Source organism: Anabrus simplex, chromosome 7 (assembly GCF_040414725.1).
Source record: "Anabrus simplex isolate iqAnaSimp1 chromosome 7, ASM4041472v1, whole genome shotgun sequence".
NCBI classification, from domain to species: Eukaryota; Metazoa; Arthropoda; class Insecta; order Orthoptera; family Tettigoniidae; genus Anabrus; species Anabrus simplex.
Window position 1 is genome coordinate 12982227 of NC_090271.1, and position 25897 is coordinate 13008123.

A 25897-nucleotide genomic window follows, 5' to 3' on the forward strand; every position below is an offset into this window, starting at 1 on the left:
TTACCAAATGTGTCTTTCATTTCACCCAAAGTCAGTTTAGGTCAGCCAATGTCCAAAAAAATCCACAAAGACAGTTCCTCATTTGTCCAACCCCTACTCTCTTTTCTTTTTTTTTACATTAAAATATACTTTTGAAAACCATTGGTCTTATCTGCACAGCCTAGTATTGAAAAAGACATATTTCTGTGAAGGTCTATTTGTATAATTCCCCATCTTTACTAGGAGTTACCACATGCATCACAGCTGAACTAAAAAAATGAAATGGCGTATGGCTTTTCGTGCTGAATGTCCGAGGACATAAAGAAATAAATGAACTGGATTAAAGCCACTATATATATATTTATTAATAATAAAGCCAAGCTTTCAGCCAAATTGCATTGGCCTTCATCAGGGCATGTGAAGTTTTGCCTCCGACAGTGAGCAAAGAAATTCTCCCAAGGAACATGGAAGTCATGCCCGTACTATCCACGGCCTACCCGCACTAACTGGACTCAAGGATCGTGGCGCTGTGCTGTGGTGGTTGGGAGGGAAGTTACTGATGCACCGCCCTCTGTCAACAGTTTGAGTGCGTCCCGCTGTGCCATGGTGGTGTTATGCATGTATTTCTGCAGTACAGGTCTCCATGTATTTGATAACTTGAAGCCGTCTTCCCTGTTGATGTTATTTGGGCGCAGCTCTATCTCTATGGCTTCCCTCACAAGACGAGCATAGAAGTCTTTTACAGGCGCGATGACCTTCGCCTGGTCAAAGAGGATTTCATGGTTTGTACTGTAGAAATGTTCTGCTATGGCAAACTGGCTTATAGCGTTCTCCGTGGAGGATGAAAGAGCGACATTCTTTACCGATCTGATGTGCTCTTTCACCCTGGTGCTAACAAGCCTTTTTGTCATGCCAACATATGAACAACCACAACCACATGGAATTTCATATACGCCCGGTGTTTCAAGACGTGGCTTCTCTTTGCCTGGTCGAAACAGGGATTTGAACTTCCGGTCTGCGGTGAAAACTGGAATTATATTGTACTTCTTAAGAGTGCGCCCTATTCTGTCAGTTATACCTGCCACGTAAGGAAGGAATACTTTTTTCTTTTTGCTGTAGTCCTGGTTGGTGCTATTCAAGTTAAGCTCCTTGATCTTCACAGCTTGTGTTATGTCTCCAGATGTATAGCCGTTTTTCTTCATGGATGTTGTCAGTTCTCTCATTGCACTCGAGCAGTTATCATCATCTGCAACATTATTCAGCCTAGTATATAACGTTCGAAGGAGAGCTGCTTTTTGGGAAGGGTGGTGATGTGAAGACTTATGAAGGTATCTTTCAGAATGTGTAGGTTTCTTGTACATTGCATGGCCTAGTGTACCATCGTTCTTCTTGTATACTAACACATCAAGAAAAGGTAATTTGCCTTCATTTTCTACTTCCATTGTGAACTTGATCTTGCTGTTAATGGAATTTAGGTGCTCTAAAAATTCATTTAAAGTTTCCCTTCCATGTGGCCAGACCGAAAATGTATCATCCACGTAACGATAGAAGCACTTAGGTTTCAATGGCGCTGTTGTTAATGCAGTAGACTCAAAGTGTTCCATAAAATTATTAGCAGCCACTGGTGACAAAGGTGAACCCATTGCTGCTCATTCTGTCTGTTCGTAATAATCCCCTTTGTAGTAGAAGTAAGTGGATTTTAAACAAACTGCTGTCAGATTGGTCAAGTCCTCAGACAGGTATTCTCCGATGTAAGCAAGTGTTTCTTCTACAGGTATATTAGTGAAAAGTGACGTAACATCACAGCTTACCAGGATGTCACCTTCGTCCACCCGTAGTTCACGTAACTTCTGCAAGAAATGTTTCGAATCTTTAATGTGATGTTCTGTCTTCCCTGTTTCTGGCTGTAGCAGTGATGAAATATAGCGGGCTAACTCATGGGTCGCAGAACCAATGGCACTCACGACTGGTCTTAGTGGTTACATAAAATCAGCTTCATGGTCCGTATCGCACTTCAATAGATTCACAATTAAGTATTTATTTATTTTCCATTGTATCGACTAGGTGGAAAATAAATAAATACTTAATTGTGAATCTGGTCTTAGTGGCACGCCATCCTTGTGTACTTTTGGGATGCCATAAATGACTGGAGGTACCGGGTCTGAATTTAGTAAGGACTTCTGCAAGTGTTCTGGAAGTGTTGAGCTCTTCACTAGTCGAGTGACTTGTGTATTCATTTTCTTAGTGGGATTCCTAACTTTTTTATACGTTTCTTCTTCCAGTAGGTTGTTCATTTTTGTTTCGTAATCAGTTGTATTCATGATGACTGAAACATTACCTTCGTCAGCTGGAATTACAATTATACTCTTGTCTTTGCGAAACACATTAGCTTCTTTAAGTTCACCTTTGGTCAGGTTTTGACGTGGTGGCTTCGCTTTTCTAAGCACATAAGAAACATCGACGGATTTCTTCCGCTTTATTTAACGGTAAATCTCTGATGGCACACTCTATCCCACAGACAATCTTCTCTACTGGGATTCTTCTCGGCGCCACAGCGAAGTTAAAACCTTTCTTTAGCACTGATATTGAGTTCTGGTTCAGTACTTTATCAGACAGATTTACTATGACCTTGTTACAATCTAATTCCGGTGGTTTGCGTTGGACCATTTTCTGAAATTTCCTTTCTTGATTGTCTCTACTATACTCTTTTACACGTTCAGCCTGCTCATACGTTATTCTGTCTATCAAGGCCCAACGTTCAGTTTGAAAGTTAATGCTAATCTCCACGAATAAAATGTGTAAATTTATTGTACTTATCCAAATCCCTCCTAGTTTGTTGAATTTGATTTTGCAGCAAACGTCTGCTGGCTTCCGCCAGAATCTTCTTGGCTCCAGTTGTTTTCATACGATGTTTAATCTTGATCCGTGAGGGCATCATGTCACTGTCACGGCATCTCTTCAAGAAGGCTAGTCTGGTGATTGACTTAGATATTTTCTTTCTCAACTCACCGAACTTTCTAACCTTCAAGTATATATCCTCTCCATAGAGGTTACTAATTAATGAACGTAAGTTTTTGTGGCTCATTGTATTAACATAAAGAAATAAATGAACTGGATTAAAGCCACTATATATATATTTATTAATATTATTATTATATACTAGGGTGAATAATGTTGCAGACGATGATAACTGCTTGAGTGCAATGAGAGAACTGACAACATCCATGATGAAAAACGGCTATACATCTGGAGACATAACACGAGCTGTGAAGATCAAGGAGCCTAACTTGAACAGCACCAACCAGGACTACAGCAAAAAGAAAAAAGTATTCCTTCCTTACGTGGCAGGTATAACGGACAGAATAGGGCGCACTCTTAAGAAGTACAATATAATTCCAGTTTTCACCGCGGACCGGAAGCTCAAATCCCTGTTTCGACCAGGCAAAGAGAAGCCACGCCTTGAAACACTGAGCGTATATGAAATTCCATGTGGTTGTGGTTGTTCATATGTTGGCATGACAAAAAGGCTTGTTAGCACCAGGGTGAAAGAGCGCATCAGATCGGTAAAGAATGTCGCTCTTTCATCCTCCACGGAGAACGCTATAAGCCAGTCTGCCATAGCAGAACATTTCTACAGTACAAACCATGAAATCCTCTTTGACCAGGCGAAGGTCATTGCGCCTGTAAAAGACTTCTATGCTCGTCTTGTGAGGGAAGCCATAGAGATAAAGCTGCGCCCAAATAACATCAACAGGGAAGACGGCTTCAATTTATCAAATACATGGAGACCTGTACTGCAGAAATACATGCATAACACCACCATGGCACAGCGGGACGCACTCAAACTGTCGACAGAGGGCGGTGCATCAGTAACTTCCCTCCCAACCACCACAGCACAGCGCCACGATCCTTGAGTCCAGTTAGTGGGGGTAGGCCGTGGATAGTACGGGCATGACTTCCATGTTCCATGGGAGAATTTCTTTGCTCACTGTCGGAGGCAAAACTTCACATGCCCTGATGAAGGTCAATGCAATTTGGCTGAAAGCTTGGCTTTATTATAAATATATATATAGTGGCTTTAATCCAGTTCATTTATTTCTTTATGTCCGAGGACATGTTCGGCTACCAGGTGCAGGTCTTCTGATTTGACACCCGTAGGCAACCTGTGTGTCGTGATGAGGACGAAATTATGATGAAGACAACACACACACCCAGCCTGTGTGCCAGCGAAATTAACCAATGATGATTAACCCTTTCGCTTTCAAGCTCTCAGCTGATGGATGTGTGAAAACTGACAGCCATATTTAGCACACTATGCATACACTTCTTTTAAAATTGCATTGAAGGCACACCAATGAAGATATCAACATGAAAGTTGGCAAACTTATAGAATATACATCATTTAGTATCACTGCATGTAAGTCATTTCCCTAAACCGAAAGCGTTTAATGTTAAAAAATAATAAATATAGAAGCAAAGTTATAAATTTCAGATATTGAAAGTTTGGTAGTAATTCTAGGAAATAGTATTCACAATCCGAGTTTGTTATTCATGTCAGTAGGAAGGCTATATTATTATTTACTGTCATGGTAAATATCATGATTCTATGTCTATTACATCCAAGGATAGATTAAAATGTTTAAAGTGATGTAACACTGAAAAATGTCAGCCATTTTTGCATAAAACACACATTTCTTAAATCTAATATAAAAGACTCACCAATGAAGATATTACCATGCAATTCGGACTGAGAAACATCACCATCACTTGAATAATTGTCAAGATATTCAGTGATATCATCGTCAGCTAAATGAACACTCTTCGCCATGTCGCGTGCAATAAATAACTAGGCCTAACCTAAATGAACTATATCTTACACTTCACTGTCATTATGCACCTAATTACCTAAGAAAACTATTTCAATAATGAACTAACAAGTAAACTAAATATATTGCCTACGATACAGCCTAATTTCACTACATAATCACGAATGAAAATAGAGAGAAATGAAAGCAAGTTTGCCGCCAACCACGATGTAAATAAGACACGGAACTCCAGTGAGCACGTTTCAGACCTCAAGAATAACGATAAATACGGTTAGCCGGCAGTTCCCGCGGAGTATAACGTGAGATAAAACTGTACTCTTCTTATTCCGTGCAAAAAAAAATGCTATTTGGCGCGTAAATAATGAAATAATTATAATAAAGGCGGGTAACGACGGATCATTACCCTGACAGTTTTCGCAGGACCCGTGGGTACCGATAGATCGTTACCTTGAAAGCCAAAGGGTTAAAATTCCTGACCCTTCCGGGAATCGAACCCAGGACCTTTGTGATGAGAGGCCAGCACGCTAACCATTTAGCCATGGAGCCAGACACAGCTGAGCTGAAGGTCATGAATAAACCCAAACTTCTCAAGCTTTTTGTGGCTTATGATCTATTATTGCTTGGCTTTTTTGTGTTCAAAGAATTCAGTTTTGGTTACTATTTAAGTAGAGGTGGATTCTGTGGAAAGGAGAAAGTCTTCATCAATTTAGGAGAAGGAAGAATGTATGATATAATCTTCGAATTACAGGTTTTAAATGAGTTAAAATGTACTAATAATGTACAGGATGCAAAGAAGTTTGGTTTTTCTGAGTGTAACATTCAATGTTTGTTGAAAGACAAAGAAATGTTTAAAACTGCAATACATCTAGTAAAGCATTTAGAGGCCATCAGACAGAAGATTTACTGAAATTCTGCACCAGTAAATTGGTTACCTATCAATGTTATGTAATAAAACTGAGGAAAACCCTGAATTAAAATAAAATGTTTCTTCTTAACCTCAATTTAAGGCATATAAAATGACCTTAGTCAAGAGAGCTTTAATGTGTTCTGATTACATACATTCTTCAATTATTTTTTTAATAAGTACCTCACAAAAATTTAGAGTTGTGTTATATGTGACGCTATCTTATATTTGGCCCAAAATGGTATTCTGACAGAATACAGCACATTTCTAATAGAAAACAAAGAACTAACTAGGATACTTACTGATGTCATTTATCACGACTGTGTTGTCGAGAGCAACATGTACCACAAGATCACTCCATTCATCATAAACAGCCAATTTTCTGCAAAATCAAAGCATTATGAATACTAAATTTCTAAGGTACCAAGATAATGATTTTATCAATGAGTACACTTGGTTCTGTTACCTAAGAACTTGTGCTACAGTGTTTGGACCAAACCACTGACCCACATCTTTGCCTTCCGATGCTCCCATCAGTGCGATTTGGTGGATTGAATATGGAGCAGTGCGTCGATCTTCAAACATGTGAAGAATTTGTAGGTATATTTTATTTTTAGTGTCAGGTGTCCATATCCATTCTCGACCTGTTAAAAAAAATCATCAACTATATGTCGCCAAAACAGATCTCGCTCAAATACAGTAGAACCTCGATAATTCGAAATCAGTTATTCCAAAATCCCGCCTAATTCAAAGAAGCTCTTGTTCCCAGAAACATGAGATACAGTTTTGCGTGTTATTTAAATTGTTTAATTCGAAATACGGATAATTCGTATTTCGAAGTAAAATGTCGGCCCCATTACCGAAATTCAGACTTTTAATTTGAAACAATAGTATGTTACAGAGTAATTTCAACTCGAAATTTATCCGCGTCATAATAGAACGCATGTTCCGGAACGTGGAGGGGTAGCTTTCCGCACTTACACTCACTTCGGTGCATCTACATTGCGGCTTCATGATTGCTAAGTTGAATGAAATCGGAATTATTTGTATTCAACATTTTAAAGAACGCCGTAATATCACGCAACAGGCAGTGTGCGGAAAAACATAATCCGCGAACACTGGCGATGCCGACAGTTGACGAAAAAGCATGGCAAATATAATAAATTCGTAGGCACCGAACAACATTGTCATTGCCGATGAAACTGAATTGCTTTCTTTTAATGCGAGCCCAAACGGTCTTATGGTTTCAAAGGAGAAAGTGCCAGCCGGAGAATCGTACAAGGGTGGGGGATGGGGGTCATTGTAATGCGTTGCAATGTGCATGGAAGCGAGAAACTTTATCCCCTCGTCATAGGAAAGTTCGATAAGCCAGAATGTTTTAAGGGCGTTGGGTACTTTCCATGCCAATACAAAGCATCTAAATGCACACAGTACAGAAATCCAAAAAATAATGCATTTGCACAGGGAAGCCAGCATAATTTATCCTCGTCTTTGAATTGTGTGAATTTTTTTCTTTCGTTGCGCGAGGTTATATTTTCAGTGATTTATCCAAGTGCATTATTTGAACATTGTAAATGCACCTTGTTGGACACATTCCGGAAATAGTTTCTTCCATGGCATTTGAAAGGTTTAAACTGTGAATTGAGGTGATTGCATGTATTAATGGGTCTTAGGATACTTTGTGACACAGCAAGTGTCTACATTTCTGAAGTACGAGGGAAGTACCATAGCGGGAAATCGTACAAGGATAGAGTCATAGGAAAGTTCAATTTTAACGGCATCGGGTACTTTCTGTGTAAATACAAGGCATCTAAAATGCATACAGTATAGTAATCCAATAAATAAAGCACTTGCACATGGGAGCCAGCATAGATTTCTTTTCGTCTTTGAATCGTGCTTTTTTTTCTTTCTTTCGTTGCGTGAGGTTATGTTTGCCAGTGAGATATCCAAGTGCATTATTTGAATACTGCAAATGCACCTTCTTGGATACATTTTTGAAATAGTTCTTTTTTCATGGCATTGGAAACGTATAAATTGTGAATCAAGGTTAACTGCATACAGTAACGGGCCTTGGAATATTTTGTAACGCGGCGAGGGTTGGTACTTCTGAATTACGAATTGGCGGTTAATTCGAAACATGTAATTCAAAGTCCAATTTTTGAGTCCCAACGACTTCAAATTAACAAGGTTTTACTGTACATACATCTTTGTCCAGGGAACACCTGAGTCGGGCTGTAGATCACTGCACCTCACTAGAGACACAAGATATGCAAACTTCCTCTTGAAACTATAATCACCATCACATGCGCGTCACATCTGGAGTACTCCTCAAGGTCTAGTTCAATGTTACCTCACATATAAGCCTATACTGTAAATAAAAATCTAATTTGCAGAGCTGAGACTTAATGAAAAGTATTAACTGGACAACAGAGGGGCTATCAGGACCAGACTTTGTAACCGAAATCTCATACGAGAAGAATAAACAGTTATGTTTATGTGTCATAGATCTAGAGAAGGCATACAGCAGATTACCATGGGGAAATACGTTGGCCATTCTGAGGGATTATGGGATCAGGGGTAGGCTATTACATGCAATTAAAGGGATTTATATTGACAATCTGGCTGCAATGACAATTAATGGTACAATGAATTCTTGGTTCAAAGCACTAGTTACAGGTGCCAGACTTGAAAATGGTTTCCCATTTTCACACCAGACAAATGGTGGGGCTGAACTTAAATTACGGCCACGGCTGATTCCTTTTCAGTCCTTGCCCTTTTTTGACTCTGTAGTCACTGAAAATCTATCCGAGTTATATCCATCCCATAAAAACAAAAAACCCCTTCACCTTTGCCATTCATAGATCATTTACAGAAAGTAAAAGTGATAGAGAAGAATTCAGGTTTGATTTCGTGTTGCACTAACTTCAAATATTCTGATAAGGGGTTGGCACATTTGATAAGAGTGCAAAATGTTCAGGATAAGAAACACAGACAATCTGAAACAGTATTATTGGAATGTACAACAAAAAGTATGGTTCATTCAAGATTTACAAATGTAGGCTAAATTTCTTATAGAAATGCATCCTTAAATGAGACCTTTAAAATCTCATTTACTTTGAACAAGCCAGAATAAAGTATGATAAGATGGTATTGCCTTGCTTGTAGAATCAAACATGATACTCACCAAGATGAAGCATTATCAGGGCTTGAGCCAACACCATCTGGCCACACCTCAGCATACAGCCCCATCCCTTATCCGTCGTGAGACCAGTGTCCCCAATTTGTACAAAATTCTTTCGATATGTAAACCATAATTTGGAACGAATATCTCTTCGGATTATTTCTACACCTGTAAAAAAAATGTTAAATTTTTTTTTACATCCATCAGAACCAGAAAGGCAATAAATTTGTATCATTCTAGAACAGAACAAAATAAGTGACAAACAAGTTGAAATAGAAACACAGTGAAAATTATGTAATAATAACAGTGCCCACAGCTCTGCTCACGTTACTTTCAGAATTATTTTTTTTTGCTAGGGGCTTTACGTCGCACCAACACAGACAGGTCTTATGGCGACGATGGGATAGGAAAGGCCTAGGAGTTGGAAGGAAGCGGCCGTGGCCTTAATTAAGGTACAGCCCCAGCATTTGCCTGGTGTGAAAATGGGAAACCACGGAAAACCATTTTCAGGGCTGCCGATAGTGGGATTCGAACCTACTATCTCCCGGATGCAAGCTCACAGCCGCGCGCCTCTACGCGCACGGCCAACTCGCCCGGTGCTTTCAGAATTAGACGTGAACACTGTTGGTAAGAACTGTAAACAGTCTAATAGTAACTTACCTGTGCCAAATTTTATTCCACCTCTCAGCTTCTAAATCAATTAACATGTAACCTCCCCCACCAACCATGGCACTACAGTCCTTGAAGGGCCTTGGCCTACCAAGCGACCGCTGCTCATCCCGAAAGCCTGCAGATAACGAGGTGTCATGTGGTCAGCATGACTAATCCTCTCGGCCGTTATTCTTGGCTTTCTAGACTGGGGCCGCTATCTCACTGTCAGATAGCTCCACAATTCTAATCACGTAGGCTGAGTGGACCTCGAACCAGCCCTCAGGTCCAGGTAAAAAACCCTGACCTGGCCGGGAATCAAACCTGGGGCCTCTGGGTAAGAGGCAGGCACGCTACCCCTACACCACAGGGCCGGCCAATTAACATATAGCCAGGGAATATTACGTGTCACCATCTGTTACTGTTCTCTGAATATACAACTGTTCTGCTTAATAATCCACTTCACAGTCTGTGCATGTTATGTGCAGAATGACAACTAAACAAACCAATTATTGTGTAGAACACAAATCAATTGCAATTTAGTAGATGGTGAAGGGCGTGGCACCAGGGAGTGTTTTATGTTGGTCTCCTTAAGCTGGTCTTTATAATGTCTCAAAGGGTCTAGAGCCAGAGCAAAATTCACTACACAGGATTTGGTGAGGGAGGCTTTGTTGGATATGCCCTGTCCATCTGAGTCGTTGACTAATGATGGAGGATGCAATGGAGGTTTAGGAAGAGATTCGCTGCCTCACAAATAATGGGAACAGTCGCCATATTGACATTATCGCGATTAATCTGTCTGAAGCTGAAAGGGAAATGAATGATGCAATAATTAGATTCAGAATTTTGGAAATGTATCCACTGGAAGTTTACAAGGAGAAGAAAGCTATTTATGAGCCCAAAATACCATACCGTGTGGATAAATATACCTTAAATACCATCACACAAAGATTAGCGAGGACGCCACAAACTGACGAGCAAATTCCAAATAACATTATAGTCAGTAAAGGACTAAGGAGCTATTGTCTACACAGTCTTCAACAACAAAATAGCATGAAGTCTAAAATATTGTTATTCTGTTTCTCAAGGGCAAGTCCAACCTTGGGCCAGACTGCCAAATTTCCAATAAATTTAATTCTAAAGTCTGCAAGTATGATCTTTTTTTTTTTTTATTTTTTTTTTAAGAACTAATACAGTGGAACCTTGAATTGTGAGCATAATTCGTTCCGGCAACATGCTTGTAATCCAAAGCGCTCGTATATCAAAGCAAGTTTTCCCATAAGAAACAATTGAACCATGGATGATTCGTCCACAACACAAAAAAAAATATTCGCATTCCATTTCTAAAACAAAATATAATGTAAAAATAAATTAAAGTGTACTTTTCATTGCAATAGAATCATTGTTGGTGTGAGGGAGACCAGAGATGACATGAGAAGTGTTACTGTGTAGTACGAATTTCACTAACGGAATCACTGCTATCTGTTGGCTCACTGGAATTGTTTTCTTTTCGTGCAACTTTAACAAGGAACCTGTCCAATGACTGTAGCTTTTTCCTCTTTTTGAGGATTTCATGAAAATGCGACTTTGCATTGTCACTGAACTGATTCATCACTCGCACTGCTACAGCCTTATTCGGGTGGTGTTTTTCTACAAAATTTTGCACCGTTTTCAACATTTTGCACTTATCCCGAATCTCAGTTGAAGTGAGAGATTCCATTGACTTTTCCTCCTCCTCTTCCCTGGACGAAATCTCCATAACTTCCTCCTGTTGTTCGCAATGCAGGTCCGTCAGTTCGTTGGTGGTCAGTTACTGGCAGCTCTTGAATGCCCAGGTCATTCACCCCCAGCCCCATAGACTTCCCTAAGGACACAATTTCATCGACAACCGGCAGCTCATTGTCACCAACAATCCCCTCAAAGTCACGTCCCAGGCAGTTCACGATGGGGAAATGATTTCTCCCAAACTCTCGGAGGATAAGGTTTGTTTCTTCGGTCACTTCGAAGCATCGCTGAAATAGTGCTTTGGTGTATAGCTTCTTGAAGTTTGAAATGACTTGCTGATCCATAGGCTGGAGTAGTGGAGTAGTGTTGGGAGGAAGGAACTTAACCTTAACGAACTTGAATTCCTCCACTAAGTCGTCTTCAAGGCCTGGAGAATGAACAGGAGCATTGTCCATAACAAGCAAGACTTTGAGCGGCAGATTATGTTCTGAAAGGTATTTCTTCACTACAGGACCAAAGACCTCGTTCATCCATTCAACAAACGAACAGGAGAGGGGAAAACGTAGGCACACGTGACGCTCGTATTGCGGAACCTCACTCGCTTATGAAGTTACATTTTATTTAAAACGTTTGCTCATCTTGCAAAACACTCGTAGACCAAGTTACTCGCATTCCGAGGTTTCACTGTAGTTTACTTTGGTATCAGATAAGGCACGAGCCAAAACACGTATGTATGTTCAGTCTTCAGCCCTAAGACTGGTTGGATCCTCAACAGCTGTCATAGATGGCCTAGGCATTACTGAAGAGGAGTACTAGGGAAATGTGGAGCGAGGTACTTTCCCGTTGCTTTCCTCACCGAGCCAGAAGTTGCTATTACATATCAGTCTGCCAAGCCCACTGAAATGCATGCACCAACTGACCCTATGAGCAACATTTTCACACCATTCATAGCAGGGACTGGCTGCATAAGAAATGGTATTACTAGCATCGCTCATACCTCAATTGGGCCAATGACCTTCGATGTTAGGCCCCTTTAAACAACAAGCATCATCATCATACCTCAGTCACTTTCATATTGTCAAAGCCAAGGATAAGACAGAGACAGATCAATGAAAGTAACAAAATTGCTCTAGCCCATACCCGAAGACATAGTGCACTGTAAACACTTAAGTCCTGCCAGCAAAGGCATGAGCCAAAACACAGAGAAGCATATTTTTGATTTGTTTACATGCTTGCCAACAAATTTCTTTGTAAGTACAATTGTTAAAATCAGGCATTATACAACTTGAATAACAGTGTTTTACAGTAAATTGCTAGGATTTCAAGCATATAATTTTTGTAAGTTTCATAGTTAAATATCTTTTCACAGAACTATGATGTTCATTTCCTATCATTTTACATAGACTTCTTACTGCGAGTGTTATATATTTTCTATTTATTTCTGTAAGTAACAGCCATACGATGAGTGATAACTTGTACTACTAGAGGAACTGAACCGATAAGTTGTACATTTGTGGAAAGTACTTCACCATGACGGGAATAAATATCCATATAGTGAGATGTCACAACCTCTAAGAAGAGACAGCTACAAGGGATGTTGATAAAGTGACAAATAATAGCTCTATAAAGAACTTTACAAGTACATCTCGTTCAATAATTAGTCACAGTTGTCCGTTATGTGGTTTATGCTTCAAAACCGAGCATGAGTCAACTCTTCACCAATCAAAGAGGCAAACAAAAAGAAAATTGAAAATATTTTAAAAACTACTATTGATAACCTTCAATCAGTGACAAAATTTCAAAAACACACACAGATCAGAGCTTCAAGAAACAGTGAATATATGGCACAAAGAATGTTGTAACTACTGAATTATAACAGGATGTCACTGTTAAGTTCCCAAAATTACGTTCTTTACCATGGCTCATTTTCATCGTAGAATAAATACAACAATATACAAATATGTCACAGATGATGTAGCAAGTGTCACTGCGCGACATCCTCCCTATCCTGGTCTATCTCCAAAAGAAAGACCAGTTGCGCTGGCCGAGTAATGAGTGTGTTGTCAAACTGCCGCAGGACAACCGTTCTTGGGCGCCTGTCTCTCCCTGGGCACTACTCTTCCACATGTGGCGGGGTCTGATGTTTCTTGAAGAAGGACGAAGTCTCCTATCTCGGACAAATGCATTTCGGTCTTCGGACTTTTAACCTCACGGTGACATCTCAGTTGAAGCAGATACTCCTTCTTCCAGTGTCCTGGAAAGTTCCCCGAGACCTTTAGTTGTGTTCTATATTATTTTACTCTATTGTGAGAAGTAGTGATGAACTGACTCTTTTGAATGACTCAATCCCTTCTTAGAGCTGGTCGTTCAAATACGAGTCAACTCGTTTATGAACAAACGGTCTGCATCATCAACAATGACTCCAAAAAAGAGCTAGCTCATATCATCTAGCCAACAGCATGCTTCAGATAACTTAATCACGTCACATACAGATTCCAGACAGAATAAAACTATGCTTTTTCCATTTACTGGGCAGTATATTCAGTATTCTGGACAGTGACTGTTGTTCGTGCTTAGTTTAGAATAGTTAATCTCACCTAAGCTACTGGATCCCTCGTAGATTATAAGTGAACTATAGCTCACTGAAATGTTGTTTATTTCATTTTATTGTTTCTAGCCAATAGCATACTTCGGATAATCATGTGACATACAGATGCCACCTTTTTTTATAGGCTCTAGCCTCTGTGTCATGGTCTTGGCCTCCATAAGGCTTGCGTGCCAATACATTTTCCCACGCACCTATGGGAGTAACGGAGTCCCGCTCCCATTTGACAGGCGAGGGACTCCTTGGAAACAACTTGGCGAATGAAATGGAATTCGATGGGGAGCTATCAATATTAATGGGGCTTATGGAAGAAAGAAGGTAGAACTGGCTGAGTCAGCAAAGAGGATGCATCTGGATGTGCTAGGAGTAAGTGATATTCGGGTAGGGGGAGATAACGAGGAAGAGATAGGAGATTATAAAGGGTACTTGACGGGTTAGAAAGGGAAGGGCAGAGTCTGGGGTAGGGCTCTTTATCAGGAATACCATTGCATGAGCGAATGATGTGGGTAGATTTGTCAGAATTGTCTCCGTGTATTCACCATGTGAGGGTGCAGATGACGAAGAAGTTGACAAGTTTTATGAAGCATTGAGTGACATCGTGGTCAGGGTCAACAGCAAGGATAGAATAGTGCTCATGGGCGATTTCAATGCGAGAGTTGGGAATAGAACTGAAGGATACGAAAGGGTGATTGGTAAATGTGGGGAAGTCAAATAAATATTAAAGTTTATTTATTCCACCTGTTCAATACGTAAAAAAGATAATGAATTAAATAAAATTATAGGGACATGTTTCGCCCTTTAATTATGGGCATCTTCAGCCTTAATCTCAAACTGAAAGTTGATTAATCTGGTACCTGATTGTAAGTAACTTACATTTCCTTACATTCATATGTAAGTTAATTACAATCAGGTACCTGATTAATCAACTTTCAGTTTGAGATTAATGCTGAAGATGCCCATAATTAAAGGGCGAAACATGTCCTATAATTTTAATTCATTATCTTTTTTATTTATTGAACAGGTGGAATAAATAAACTTTAATATTTATTTGACTTCATTGTACATTTCAATACGGACCTAAATATGAGAATTATAACATGCAAATGTGGGGAAGATATGAAAGCTAATGGGAATGGGAAGCGTTTGCTGGACCTCTGTGCTAGTATGGGTTTAGCAGTTACGAGTACATTCTTCAAGTATAAGGCTATTCACCGCTACACATGGGAGGCTAGGGGTACCAGATCCATAATATACTATATCTTAACCGACTTCGAATTCAGGAAATCTGTTAGGAACATACGAGTTTTCCGGGGATTTTTCGATGATACAGACCACTATCTGATCTGTAGTGAACTAAGTATCTCTAGGCCTAGGGTAGAGAAAGTGGTATGAATGATGTACTGATGATAGCTTCCTCCCAGGTAAAACATTCTGGAGATAAAATAATCCTCCATTCGGATCTCCAGGTGGGGATTACACGAGAGGAAGCAATCGTCAGGAAGATGAATACTAACATTCTGCAAGTCAGAGCGTAGAATGTTAGAAGTTTGAATAGTTATGGTAGGTTAGAGAGTCTGAAAAGGAAGATGGAGAGACTAAAGTTAGATGCAGCTGGTAAAAGTGCAGTACGTTGGCAGGAAGAACAGGATTTTTGATCAGGTGACTACAAAATGATCAATATAAAATCAAGCAGGGGAAATGAAGGAGTTGGTTTAATACTGAAAAAGACAATAGGGGAGGGGGTAAGCTACTACGAGCAGCATAGTCAAAGGATTATTGTTGTCAAGATAGGCACCAAGCCAATGATCACCACAATAGTGCAGGTCTATATGCATACTAGTTCAGCGAATGATGAAGAAATTGGAAGAATATATGAAGAGAAAGGAGATTTAATACAATATGTAAATGGTGACGAGAATCTAACTGTGATGGGAGACTCGAATGCAGTGGTAGGCCAAGGAAGAGAAGGTAATGCAGGAGAATTCGAATTGGGACAAAGGAATGAAAGAGGAAATCAGCTGTTTGAATTGTGCACTGGTAATAATTTTGTCCTTGCTAATACTTGGTTGAAACACCACAAACGTTGGCTGTATACGTTGACGAGACCCGGAGACACTGGAAGGTATCCAGTAGACTTCTTATGCTCAGGCGGAGATTGCAAGACTTTCCCAGGAGCAGACATGGACTCTGACCACAACTTGTTGGTCAAGAAATGCCACCTGAAGTTGAAGTAATGCAAGGAGATTGGATCCTACACAAGTTGAAAGAAAAGAGTGTGAGGGATTGTTTCAAGGAACATGTTACACAAATACTAAATGAAAAGGTTGAAGGAAACACAACAGAGGAAGAATGGACAGTTGTGAAGAGTAAGACAGTAGGGCTACTGAAGTAAAGTTACGAAGAAAAGAAAGATCAACTAAGAATCCATGAATAATTCACAGAGATACTAGACCTGACTGACCAATGACGAAAGTACAAAAATGCAAAAAATTAGGAGGGCAAAAAAGAATATAGGCGATTAAAGAATAGGTGGATAGAAAGTGCAGAAAAGCTAAGGAAGATTGGCTGAACGAGAAGTACAAGGATGTTGGAGGTTGTAGGAATCTGCTTTACGTCACACCATCTTATGGCCTGGTGCGGAAATGGGAAACCACACAAAACCATATTCAGGGCTGCTGACAGTGGGATTTGAACCCACTATCTCGCAAATGCAAGTTGAACAGGAAAATCAAGGAAACCTTTGAAGAAAGGAAAACCAGGTATAAGAATATTAAGAGCTCAGATGGAAAACCACTTCTAGGAAAAAAGACAAGACAGAACAATGACAGGAACATATCCAACAGTTGTATCAAGATAAAGTAGATGATACAGTTCTGGGACAAGAAGAGGCTGTTGATGCTGATGACATGGGGGACCCAATTTTAAGGTCAGAATTCGACAAGAGCTCTGAGAGACCTAAACAGGAACAAGCCACCTGGAATTGATGACATACCCTCAGAATTACTGACTGCCTTAAGAGAAACCAGCATGGTGAGGTTATTTAATTTAGTGTGTAAAGTATATGATACAGGAGAAGTGCCATCCGATTTTTGGCAGAACACTGTTATACCTATTCCCAAGAAAACCGATGCCGACAAGTATGAAATCTACTGCATCATTAGTTTATTATCTCATGCCTGTAAAATTTTAACCTTATTATCTCATGCCTGTAAAATTTTAACCTGTGTTATTTATTATTTATTTAGCGTATGGCCCATACAATCAAGTTTAGTACATAAATAAATTATATACATATTTACATAAAAAAAAAAAAAACAATGAACAAGAAAAGACTCCTTACAACTGAATGTCAAGATCATTGATCCACTGTATTGCTTCTGGAGTTGCCATCAAAAAATCCACTTTGCTGCCTGTGTATGCCCGCGCTTCACACTCCCTGACAATATGGTGTATGGTTTGTCGTGCAGCTCCGCAGTCACACGCGGGTGTCGGCAACTTGTTCCATTTAAACAGCATGTCTCTGCATTTGCCATGGCCTGTTCTTATTCTGTTCAGAGCAGACCATGTTTTACGTGGTAGCTGGAATCCATTTGGAAGTTTGGCATTCGAGAACATACTGTGCAGGTGGATCTCCGTTGCTGCTTTCCACCATCTTTTCCACTCTGTAGTTGGGTTGTAGCCTCTAGCAACCATGTCTAAGGCGTTACGTAAAGTTGGATGGCGTGAACGTAATCTGTTTTGGTTTATAGTTCATAGATCTTCATGTACAGGTAGATTGAGGTTCCTTAAGATTTTATTAAATTCCTTGATGAGAGCGGTGGATCTGCGTAAATCAGATGGCATTATTCCAGATAATAGCGGGAGCCAACGAGTTGGCATAGATCGAATTGTACCAGTTATTATGCACATGGTGGAATTCAATTCAGTATCAATAAGTCTTGTGTGACGACTGTTCATCCATACTGGAGCACAGTACTCAGCACTTGAATACACCAAGCCTAAAGCTGAAGACCGTAAAACGCTTGTCGAAGAACCCCAGGTAGTTCCACAAAGCTTATGAATGATGCTGTTACGTGTTTTCAGTTTCTGTGCAGTGTTCAGCAGATGTTGCTTGTAGGTTAGTGTTCGATCCAAGGTTACTCCAAGATATTTTGGGTTCCAGTTGTGGTGAAGTATCCTGCCACAGAAACTCACGTTCAATTTAGTATTTGCTAAGTGATTGTTTACATGGAAACCAGACACCTTCGTTTTATTGGTGCTGGGCTTGAGTCTCCAGTTCCTGAAGTAAGTTTCCAAAATGGAAGGCATAAGTAGATAGAAACAGTTGAGAGGATAGCTTTTACTCGCTCTAGTAGAGAAGCTTGGAGTCTTCTCAGAAAATTAGGAGGAAGCCCACCAGTATGCAGAGAACAGGCTGAAGTTACATCAGATCAAATTGCCTCTCACATCATTGCAACGTCATGAGTTCAAGGTGACAAGAAACACACCAAATATATTAGACGACAACTTCAAGTCTTGAAGCCAACAGCATCTCAGTCTTCAGAATATGCAAATCCCTTCACAGTATCCGAGATTGATACAACACTGAAAGTTCTAAAACCATTTAAAGCTCCTGGCTTCGATGGAATTCATCCCGAGTTCTTGATCAATCTGGGACAAAATGCGAAGAAATGGCTGGCAACATTTTTAACAGACATTTTACTAACTGGACACTTGCCATTGGAGTTCAAAAAGGTTAAGATAATTGCAATATTAAAACCTGGCAAACCCAACAACAAGCCAGAAAATTATCGCCCCATAGCTCTCCTTAGCTGTTGCTACAAACATTTTGAAAGACTCATATTTAACAGGATAAGTAGTGCCATTTTACAGCACATTCCCATGGATCAGGCAAGCTTCAGACCAGATTGCAGCTGTTGTGATCAAGTTTTGGCACTTACAACATTCATAGAAATGGGGTTCCAAAGAAAAGTTGAAAAAAAAGCTGTTGTTTTTGTTGATCTCACTGCTGCATTTGATACCGTGTGGAGGGAAGGTATGGTCTATAAACTTCTCCGGGTCATACCATGCAGAAAGATACCAAGACTTATTAATAATATGCTGAGTGATAGGAGGCTTCAGGTTATCATCGGGAACAATGTGAGCAAGGAGAGGAAGCTTAAAAATGGTTTGCCTCAAGGATCAGTCCTATTGCCACTCTTGTTCAGTTTAACCCGCGTTATTTATAGAAGAGTGGAAAGACAAGTTGAAACTAACTTGGGAGAAGATCAGTTTGGCTTCAGAAGAAATGTAGGAACACATGAAGCAATCCTGACTTTACATCTGATCTTAGAGGCTGGAATTAAGGTCAAGCCCACGTACATGGCATTCGTATATCCAGAAAAGGCATTCGATAATCTTGATTGGACCAAGCTATTTAAGATTCTGAAGGTGATCGGGATCAGATACTGAGAAAGAATTATTATTTACAATCTCTATAAAAATCAGTCTGCAGTCATAAGAATTGAAGGTTTTGAAAAAGAAGCAGCAATCCAGAAAGGAGTGGGGCAAGGCTGCAGTTTGTCCCCCCCTTTCCAATGTTTATATAGAACAGGCAGTAAAAGATATCAAACAGGAATTTGGAAAGGGAATCTTAGTCCGAGGAGAGGAGATCAAAACCCTAAGATTTACATATGATATTGGTTTTTTATCTGAGACTGCAGAAGATCTGGAGAAATTGCTGAGTGGTATGGACAGTCTTGGTGAAGGATTACACGATGAAAATAAATAAGCCCAAAACAAAAGTACTGGAGTGCAGTGGAACAAAGTCAGGTGATGCAGGAAATATTTGATTAGGAAACAAGTAGATGAATATCGTTACTTGGGAAGTACAATAACTAGAGACCTGAAAAAATAGAGTCGAATTAGCAAAATAAAAAATAGCAGTTGTATACTCACACTAAGCAACACACAGTAATGCTCGGTGAGAACCCATTCTTCACTATTGCAACAAGATTGGAAAGAGTGCCGGATTCAACTACACACCCTCTAATAATAACAATGTCGTCACAAGTCAGCAATCTTAATAGTTAAACAATCTTTTAACTCAAAATAAAATCTCCACTAATAATAAAAAATGACAATCTAATATCACCAACTAGTGAATAAGTTCGCTCAGGTTCTGGAAACCAATTACTCATAACTACATTCAATATGGAAGTATGTAACCAGGTTTTATAATGTGTCATACAAACACAAACGAGTCAGTAGATCTTTTAACAAGTGTTCAGGAATACAGTGTTAGCCTTGGACATTCAAAATCAAAGCTGGAGACATGGACACAATGGTTAATTAAATTTTAGAAAGGTTTTTATATAAAAGATTTTATTAATTACATCATCCGTCTCAATCATACTTTTAGATGTTTTCAATGTGTTTATGTTTTATGAAGGTTATGCCAAAAGCTTTTAGCAGCGTGTAAACCGAAATTCTGAGGACAATGGGATTATTTTCATTTGAAAGAGTGATGTTTTTCGACCTTGGAACATGCGCGCACAACCCCTCCTAGCAGTAGTTCCTCCACAGTGAGGGAAGAAAGCACAGGCAGTGCTGAGTCAGACACGGTGCAAGATGGATCTGTCGCCCCGCAATTTTCGAGCAATGATTTTTTTATGATTATAAAAAGAAATTAAGTGCCGAAGAATGCCATTCTTCATTGCTGCGCGTTTTTGGTGAGGCTGCCCCTTCTAAAGCCACAGTTGGAAATTGGTTTTGCGAGTTTTCAAGGGGTTGGCAGTCAATTGAAGATGAACCTCGTCCCGGTCGCCCAGCAACAGCTGTGAGTCAAGAAAACATTGTTGCTATGAGGGAAATGATCAAAGCAGATCCACATCTTACATTTTGTGACATTGAAGGGACCTGAAATATTGGGTCAAGAGCAGCGCAGACCATCGTTCACGATTATTTGTGCCTTACCAAGAGATGTGCCCGTTGGGTGCCACATTCCCTGACAGAAAGCCAAAAGGAGGAGAGAGTGGACTGGTGTCATTTCATGCTAGAAAAATTCAATGGAGGGCAGTTCGAAGATACCTACAATATCGTCACAGGTGATGAAACATGGGTCTACCATTATAACCCTGAAACGAAGAGACAAGTCTTCTATGTGATGCTTTCCAGGGGAGGAAACTCCCACAAAAGTTCAACAAAGTCGGAGCTCCGGAAAGATGGTGGCAACTTTTTTTACGAAAATGGGGCATCTCATCTCTGTGACATGGAACACACGTCGTACAGTCAATGCTGAATGGTATGTGAATGACTGTCTTCCCAAAGTCCTGGCCACTTAGAGGTCACAGCACCCAAAGTCCAAGAGTGGCACCTTCTGCTGCATCACGACAATGCATCTGCACACAGGGCTGCCAGAACAATGGACTTTTTGGAAAGGGAAAAGTGCGAGTGTTACCTCATCCCCCCTATTCACCTGACCTGGCCCCATGTGACTTCTTTCTGTTCCCTAAGACCAAGGAAAAAATACGTGGGCAGCGGTTTTCGTCAGATGAAGAGGCCATTGCAGTGTACGAGAGTGCACTAAGTGACATCCCGAAAGAAGCTTGGACTGAAACGTTTTCTAAGTGGTTTCAGAGAATGGAAAAATGTATACATGCTAATGGAGAGTATTTTGAAAAGTTGTAATTGTTGTTTCGCAAATATAAATTTTTTTCTCCACTCTGCTAAAAACTTTAGGCATAGCCCTCGTAAACTGTGAAACAAGAATACTTACAAGAATTTTTAACTTTGTAACATATATTATTTTGATAAGGTATATAAGGTTCCTGATTATAGACCAAAAAGATACAAGATAAGGCTGATGATGCCCATGCAAGGGCAAAACATGTCCCTATAAGACTCTATGACAATATATGAATCTTATCTACAAGAGTTGTGTTTAGTATTGAAAAGGTGGTTAATAATAAATATTGTAACACTTCTGACTTAAGTCTAGTTCAGTACAGACCAAACATGAGAATAACGGGGTACGCGAAAGGAGCCTCCATGAAGACTGCTATTATACAATTATAATACGATGAGTAGCAATCGGGCGTACCCTGGGCAACGTCAGACTATATTACGAAATGTGCTGACGGCAGATCCTTTCAAATCCAGAAGCAATTGTCGAGATTATCAATTCTCTTTTTCAAGACTAACTTTGTACACTGTATCAGTAAATATAGAAGGAATATCTGGTCCAAAATAGGAACTCCTCCATAATCTGTGTCAAGAATTCCAGTGTGATGCTCGTGTTGCCATGATTCTTGTAGAGAGGAGGATTTGCTCAAGGCACAAGGAAATACAGTCACAGTTGCTCGCTTCTGCACAAAGACTGCTTGTTACCATCTTGGCATATATGTGTATAATTCTTTCTGTTTATTGTTACTAAATTGTAATGTAAAAGCCAAAACAAAAAAGTTCCATTGTATGCTTCTGACTCTAGTAAATAAATGAGAATAACTACATGTAATAAGTGGTATGTTCCGAGGTCTCAGTGGAGAGGTGGCGAGGAATGACATTAGTAGACGAATAAGTTTGAGCGGTGTCTTTAAAAGTAGGAAAGATCACAATATAAATATAAAGTTGGAATTCAAGAGGACAAATTGGGGCAAATATTTGTTTATAGGAAGGGGAGTTAGGAATTGGAATAACTTACCAAGGGGGAAGCCCAATAAATTTCTAATTTCTTTAAAATCATTTAAAAAAAGGCTAGGAAAACAACAGACAGCAAATCTGCCACCTGGGTGACTGCTCTAAATGCAGATCAATGGTGACTGATTGATTGATCTCCATAACAGCTGGTAATATTCAGACATCTCAACAACTGCAACTCACTCAGTATACTCACAAACTAACAGCTGCTAGTGTCCCTGAAATGTTAGTTGCTTTGAAAGAATATGATTATAGCACCATTTACCAGAATGCACTAAGATTTTGCATTTGCACAGTAGTTTCAAATTTCGATTAGTTTTTAGATAGAATCTCGTATGAAACCACTTCACTCAATACAAGAGCTCCTTACGGAACAAGGCTAAACAGTTCATGCAAAGAATCATGTCAAAGGAGTATGGTATACTTACTATGTGGGGCAAGATATGCCTTTCCTAAAATCCAAATAGTCTCTTTAGTTTGTGGAATATCATCTGGTTCTATTACCCCTTCATGGCTTAAATAAGCCTCTAGCATCATATCCATCTTGAGTACAGGATGTACTTTAGCTGGTTTCAACTTCAATCTCCATGTGTAGACAGCTGACCTGTTTGCAAAGGAGAAAGAAATAAGGATTACAAAAACAAAGAATATACAACAGTAGGACTACACGAACAGGGCCAGATTATGGATTTTTATTTTGCTCGTGGTTTTACGTTCCACTAATACATCAAAGGTTTTTGGTGACGCAAGGATGGGAAAGTAGCAGCCATGGCCTTAATTAATGAACAGAGGAACCATAGAAAACCATCTTCAAGGCTATCAACAATGAGGTTCAAACCCACTATCTCCCGGATGCAAGCTCACAGCCGCGCGCCCCTAACAGCATGGCCAACTCGCCTGGTTATCACAACTCTATTTCTGTCTGAACAGCACCTCCTTCTTAATCTCTTTATTTCCGTTATAGTATAGTGAGTCTTCCTGCCACCTGTAATGGTACATACCTGTTTTTACGCTCCTCAGCAAATGCTTGAAAGCAATTCAAAATGCTGTTTACATTCTTATTTACCATTTCCCACTGACTGTAATTTATTTATTATTATTATTTATTTAATCTGTTTACCCTCCAGGGTTGGTTTTCCTGCCAGACTTAGCGAGAGATCCCACCTCTACCACTTCAGGACAGTGTCCCAGAACGTGAGACATTTGGTCGGGGTAAGAACTTGGGAGGAGGACCAGCACCTTGCCCATGGAGCCTCACCTCCTATTCTGAACAGGGGCCTTGCGGGGATGAGAAGATTGGAAGGAAGCGGCTGTATGAGGATGGCTGAGGTGGGAATTTTTTTTTTTTGCTAGGGGCTTTACGTCGCACCAACACAGATAGGTCTTATTTAATTTATTTTCCGGGTTGAACCGTGTTGTACTTGTACGCATATCACGTACAGTTTGCCGACGTTTCGAATACATTGCAGTATTCTTTGTCAAGGCGACTGAAATACCCCTACTCGATCCGAGGTAATCAGTCTCGCTGGCAGAAATTACACTACTAGAGTGGCCTTGGTCTTGGCCTTTTATATCCTAGCCTATCTGGCTGACGTAAGCCCTGGCTGTCTCGCGAGGCTTCTGGAAAGTTTATGTCACAGCCAGGTAGTGGGGGCTTGCCCGCGCTGTTATGTAATGGGGTTGCGGCCATTACATAACAGCGCGGGCAAGCCCCCACTACCTGGCTGTGACATAAACTTTCCAGAAGCCTCGCGAGACAGCCAGGGCTTACGTCAGCCAGATAGGCTAGGATATAAAAGGCCAAGACCAAGGCCACTCTAGTAGTGTAATTTCTGCCAGCGAGACTGATTACCTCGGATCGAGTAGGGGTATTTCAGTCGCCTTGACAAAGAATACTGCAATGTATTCGAAACGTCGGCAAACTGTACGTGATATGCGTACAAGTACAACACGGTTCAACCCGGAAAATAAATTAAATAATTCTTCACACCGTGGAAGCTTTACTTCTAAGACAGATAGGTCTTATGGCGACGATGGGATAGGAAAGGCCTAGGAGTTGGAAGGAAGCGGCCATGGCCTTAATTAAGGTACAGCCCCAGCATTTGCCTGGTGTGAAAATAGGAAACCACGGAAAACCATTTTCAGGGCTGCCGATAGTGGGATTCGAACCTACTATCTCCCGGATGCAAGCTCACAGCCGCGCGCCTCTACGCGCACGGCCAACTCGCCCGGTGAGGTGGGAATCAAACCCCGCTCTACTCACTTGACCTACCGAGGTTGAGTGTACCTTGTTCGAGCCTTCATACCACTTTTCAAATTTTATGGCAGAACTGGGAATCAAACGTGGGCTTTGGCCTGATTGTAATAACTTTGTATCAATGCTCTTATCCCAGTCTTATCAACCATATGATTCTGCCTAACAGTCCTACTTTTACAACCTTCCTTTCTATCGCACTTATTTTTTGACTGCGACAAAAATAGCTTTGTGATCACTTATACCATCTAGCACTTCAGTATCTCTATTCATAAAATAACATTATACAATTTCCCTACTGAGCTAACTGGTTTTATCAGCATCACATCTAAAATATTCCTCCCCCTAGTTGGTTCCATCACATTTTGATTCAGTTGTCCTAACCATTTGTTGGAGATGCTCCAACCTTCCCAGTTAACATCTGTTAAATTGAGATCACCTGCTACAATCAGGTTCATTTGTGTGTCGAATCACACAGAATCTTATCAAATAATTCAGTGTCAGCATCAGCTCCCAGGTCTGTACATCCTAAAAACATCAAGTTGTTGTTATCTTTAGAGATGAAACTTACATCTAGAATTTCAGGTTTCTAATCATTAACTTTTTCATAGCTTACATATTCTTTTACCAGTATGAATATTTCTCCTCCTATTGAATCTATCCTCTCTTTTCAATAAATACTTCAGTTCCATAAAAAAGTTCTGCATCCACAATATCACTTCATAGCTGTGACTCAAATCCTATTAAAATATTTGGTAATAACATCTATTAAATTACTTAATTCTATTCTTTTTCTTACAATACTTAAAGACTTTATGTCATCCTTATTTGACTTCCAGCTCCCTGTACTCTCATCACTGCTCCCTACACCACTTGTTTCCCTGAACATACCTCCCAATAACCCTTTTAAACAAACCACCTAACTTATGTGTACTCCTGCAGTTCATCAGAATGCCATCTGAGCACAGAAGCCACCATTACAATCTACAAATCTCATTCACAGTTTTCCACACACCCATTATCATTTAAATTCCCAATCACCCTCCAGTCAGTATCCCTCCTAACACAGTATCTTAAAGATAACGATCTCTGTTCCCTT

The 25897-nt window shown here is 40.0% G+C and overlaps 1 protein-coding gene across 2 annotated transcripts in view; it reads right to left on the bottom strand.

The window, feature by feature from the left end:
* The window catches only part of Atg4a (Autophagy-related 4a), a 98454-nt gene that overhangs the window by 69068 nt on the left and 3489 nt on the right, over window positions 1–25897 (bottom strand). For both annotated transcript variants that reach the window (XM_068228562.1, XM_067151060.2), the window contains exons 2-5: window positions 22973–23148; window positions 8894–9058; window positions 6176–6353; window positions 6012–6091 (exon numbers count right to left, since the gene is read on the bottom strand). In XM_068228562.1, the coding sequence (XP_068084663.1) occupies window positions 6012–6091; window positions 6176–6353; window positions 8894–9058; window positions 22973–23087 (538 nt within the window). In that variant the 5' untranslated portion in view covers window positions 23088–23148. The remainder of the gene's footprint in view (window positions 1–6011; window positions 6092–6175; window positions 6354–8893; window positions 9059–22972; window positions 23149–25897) is intronic.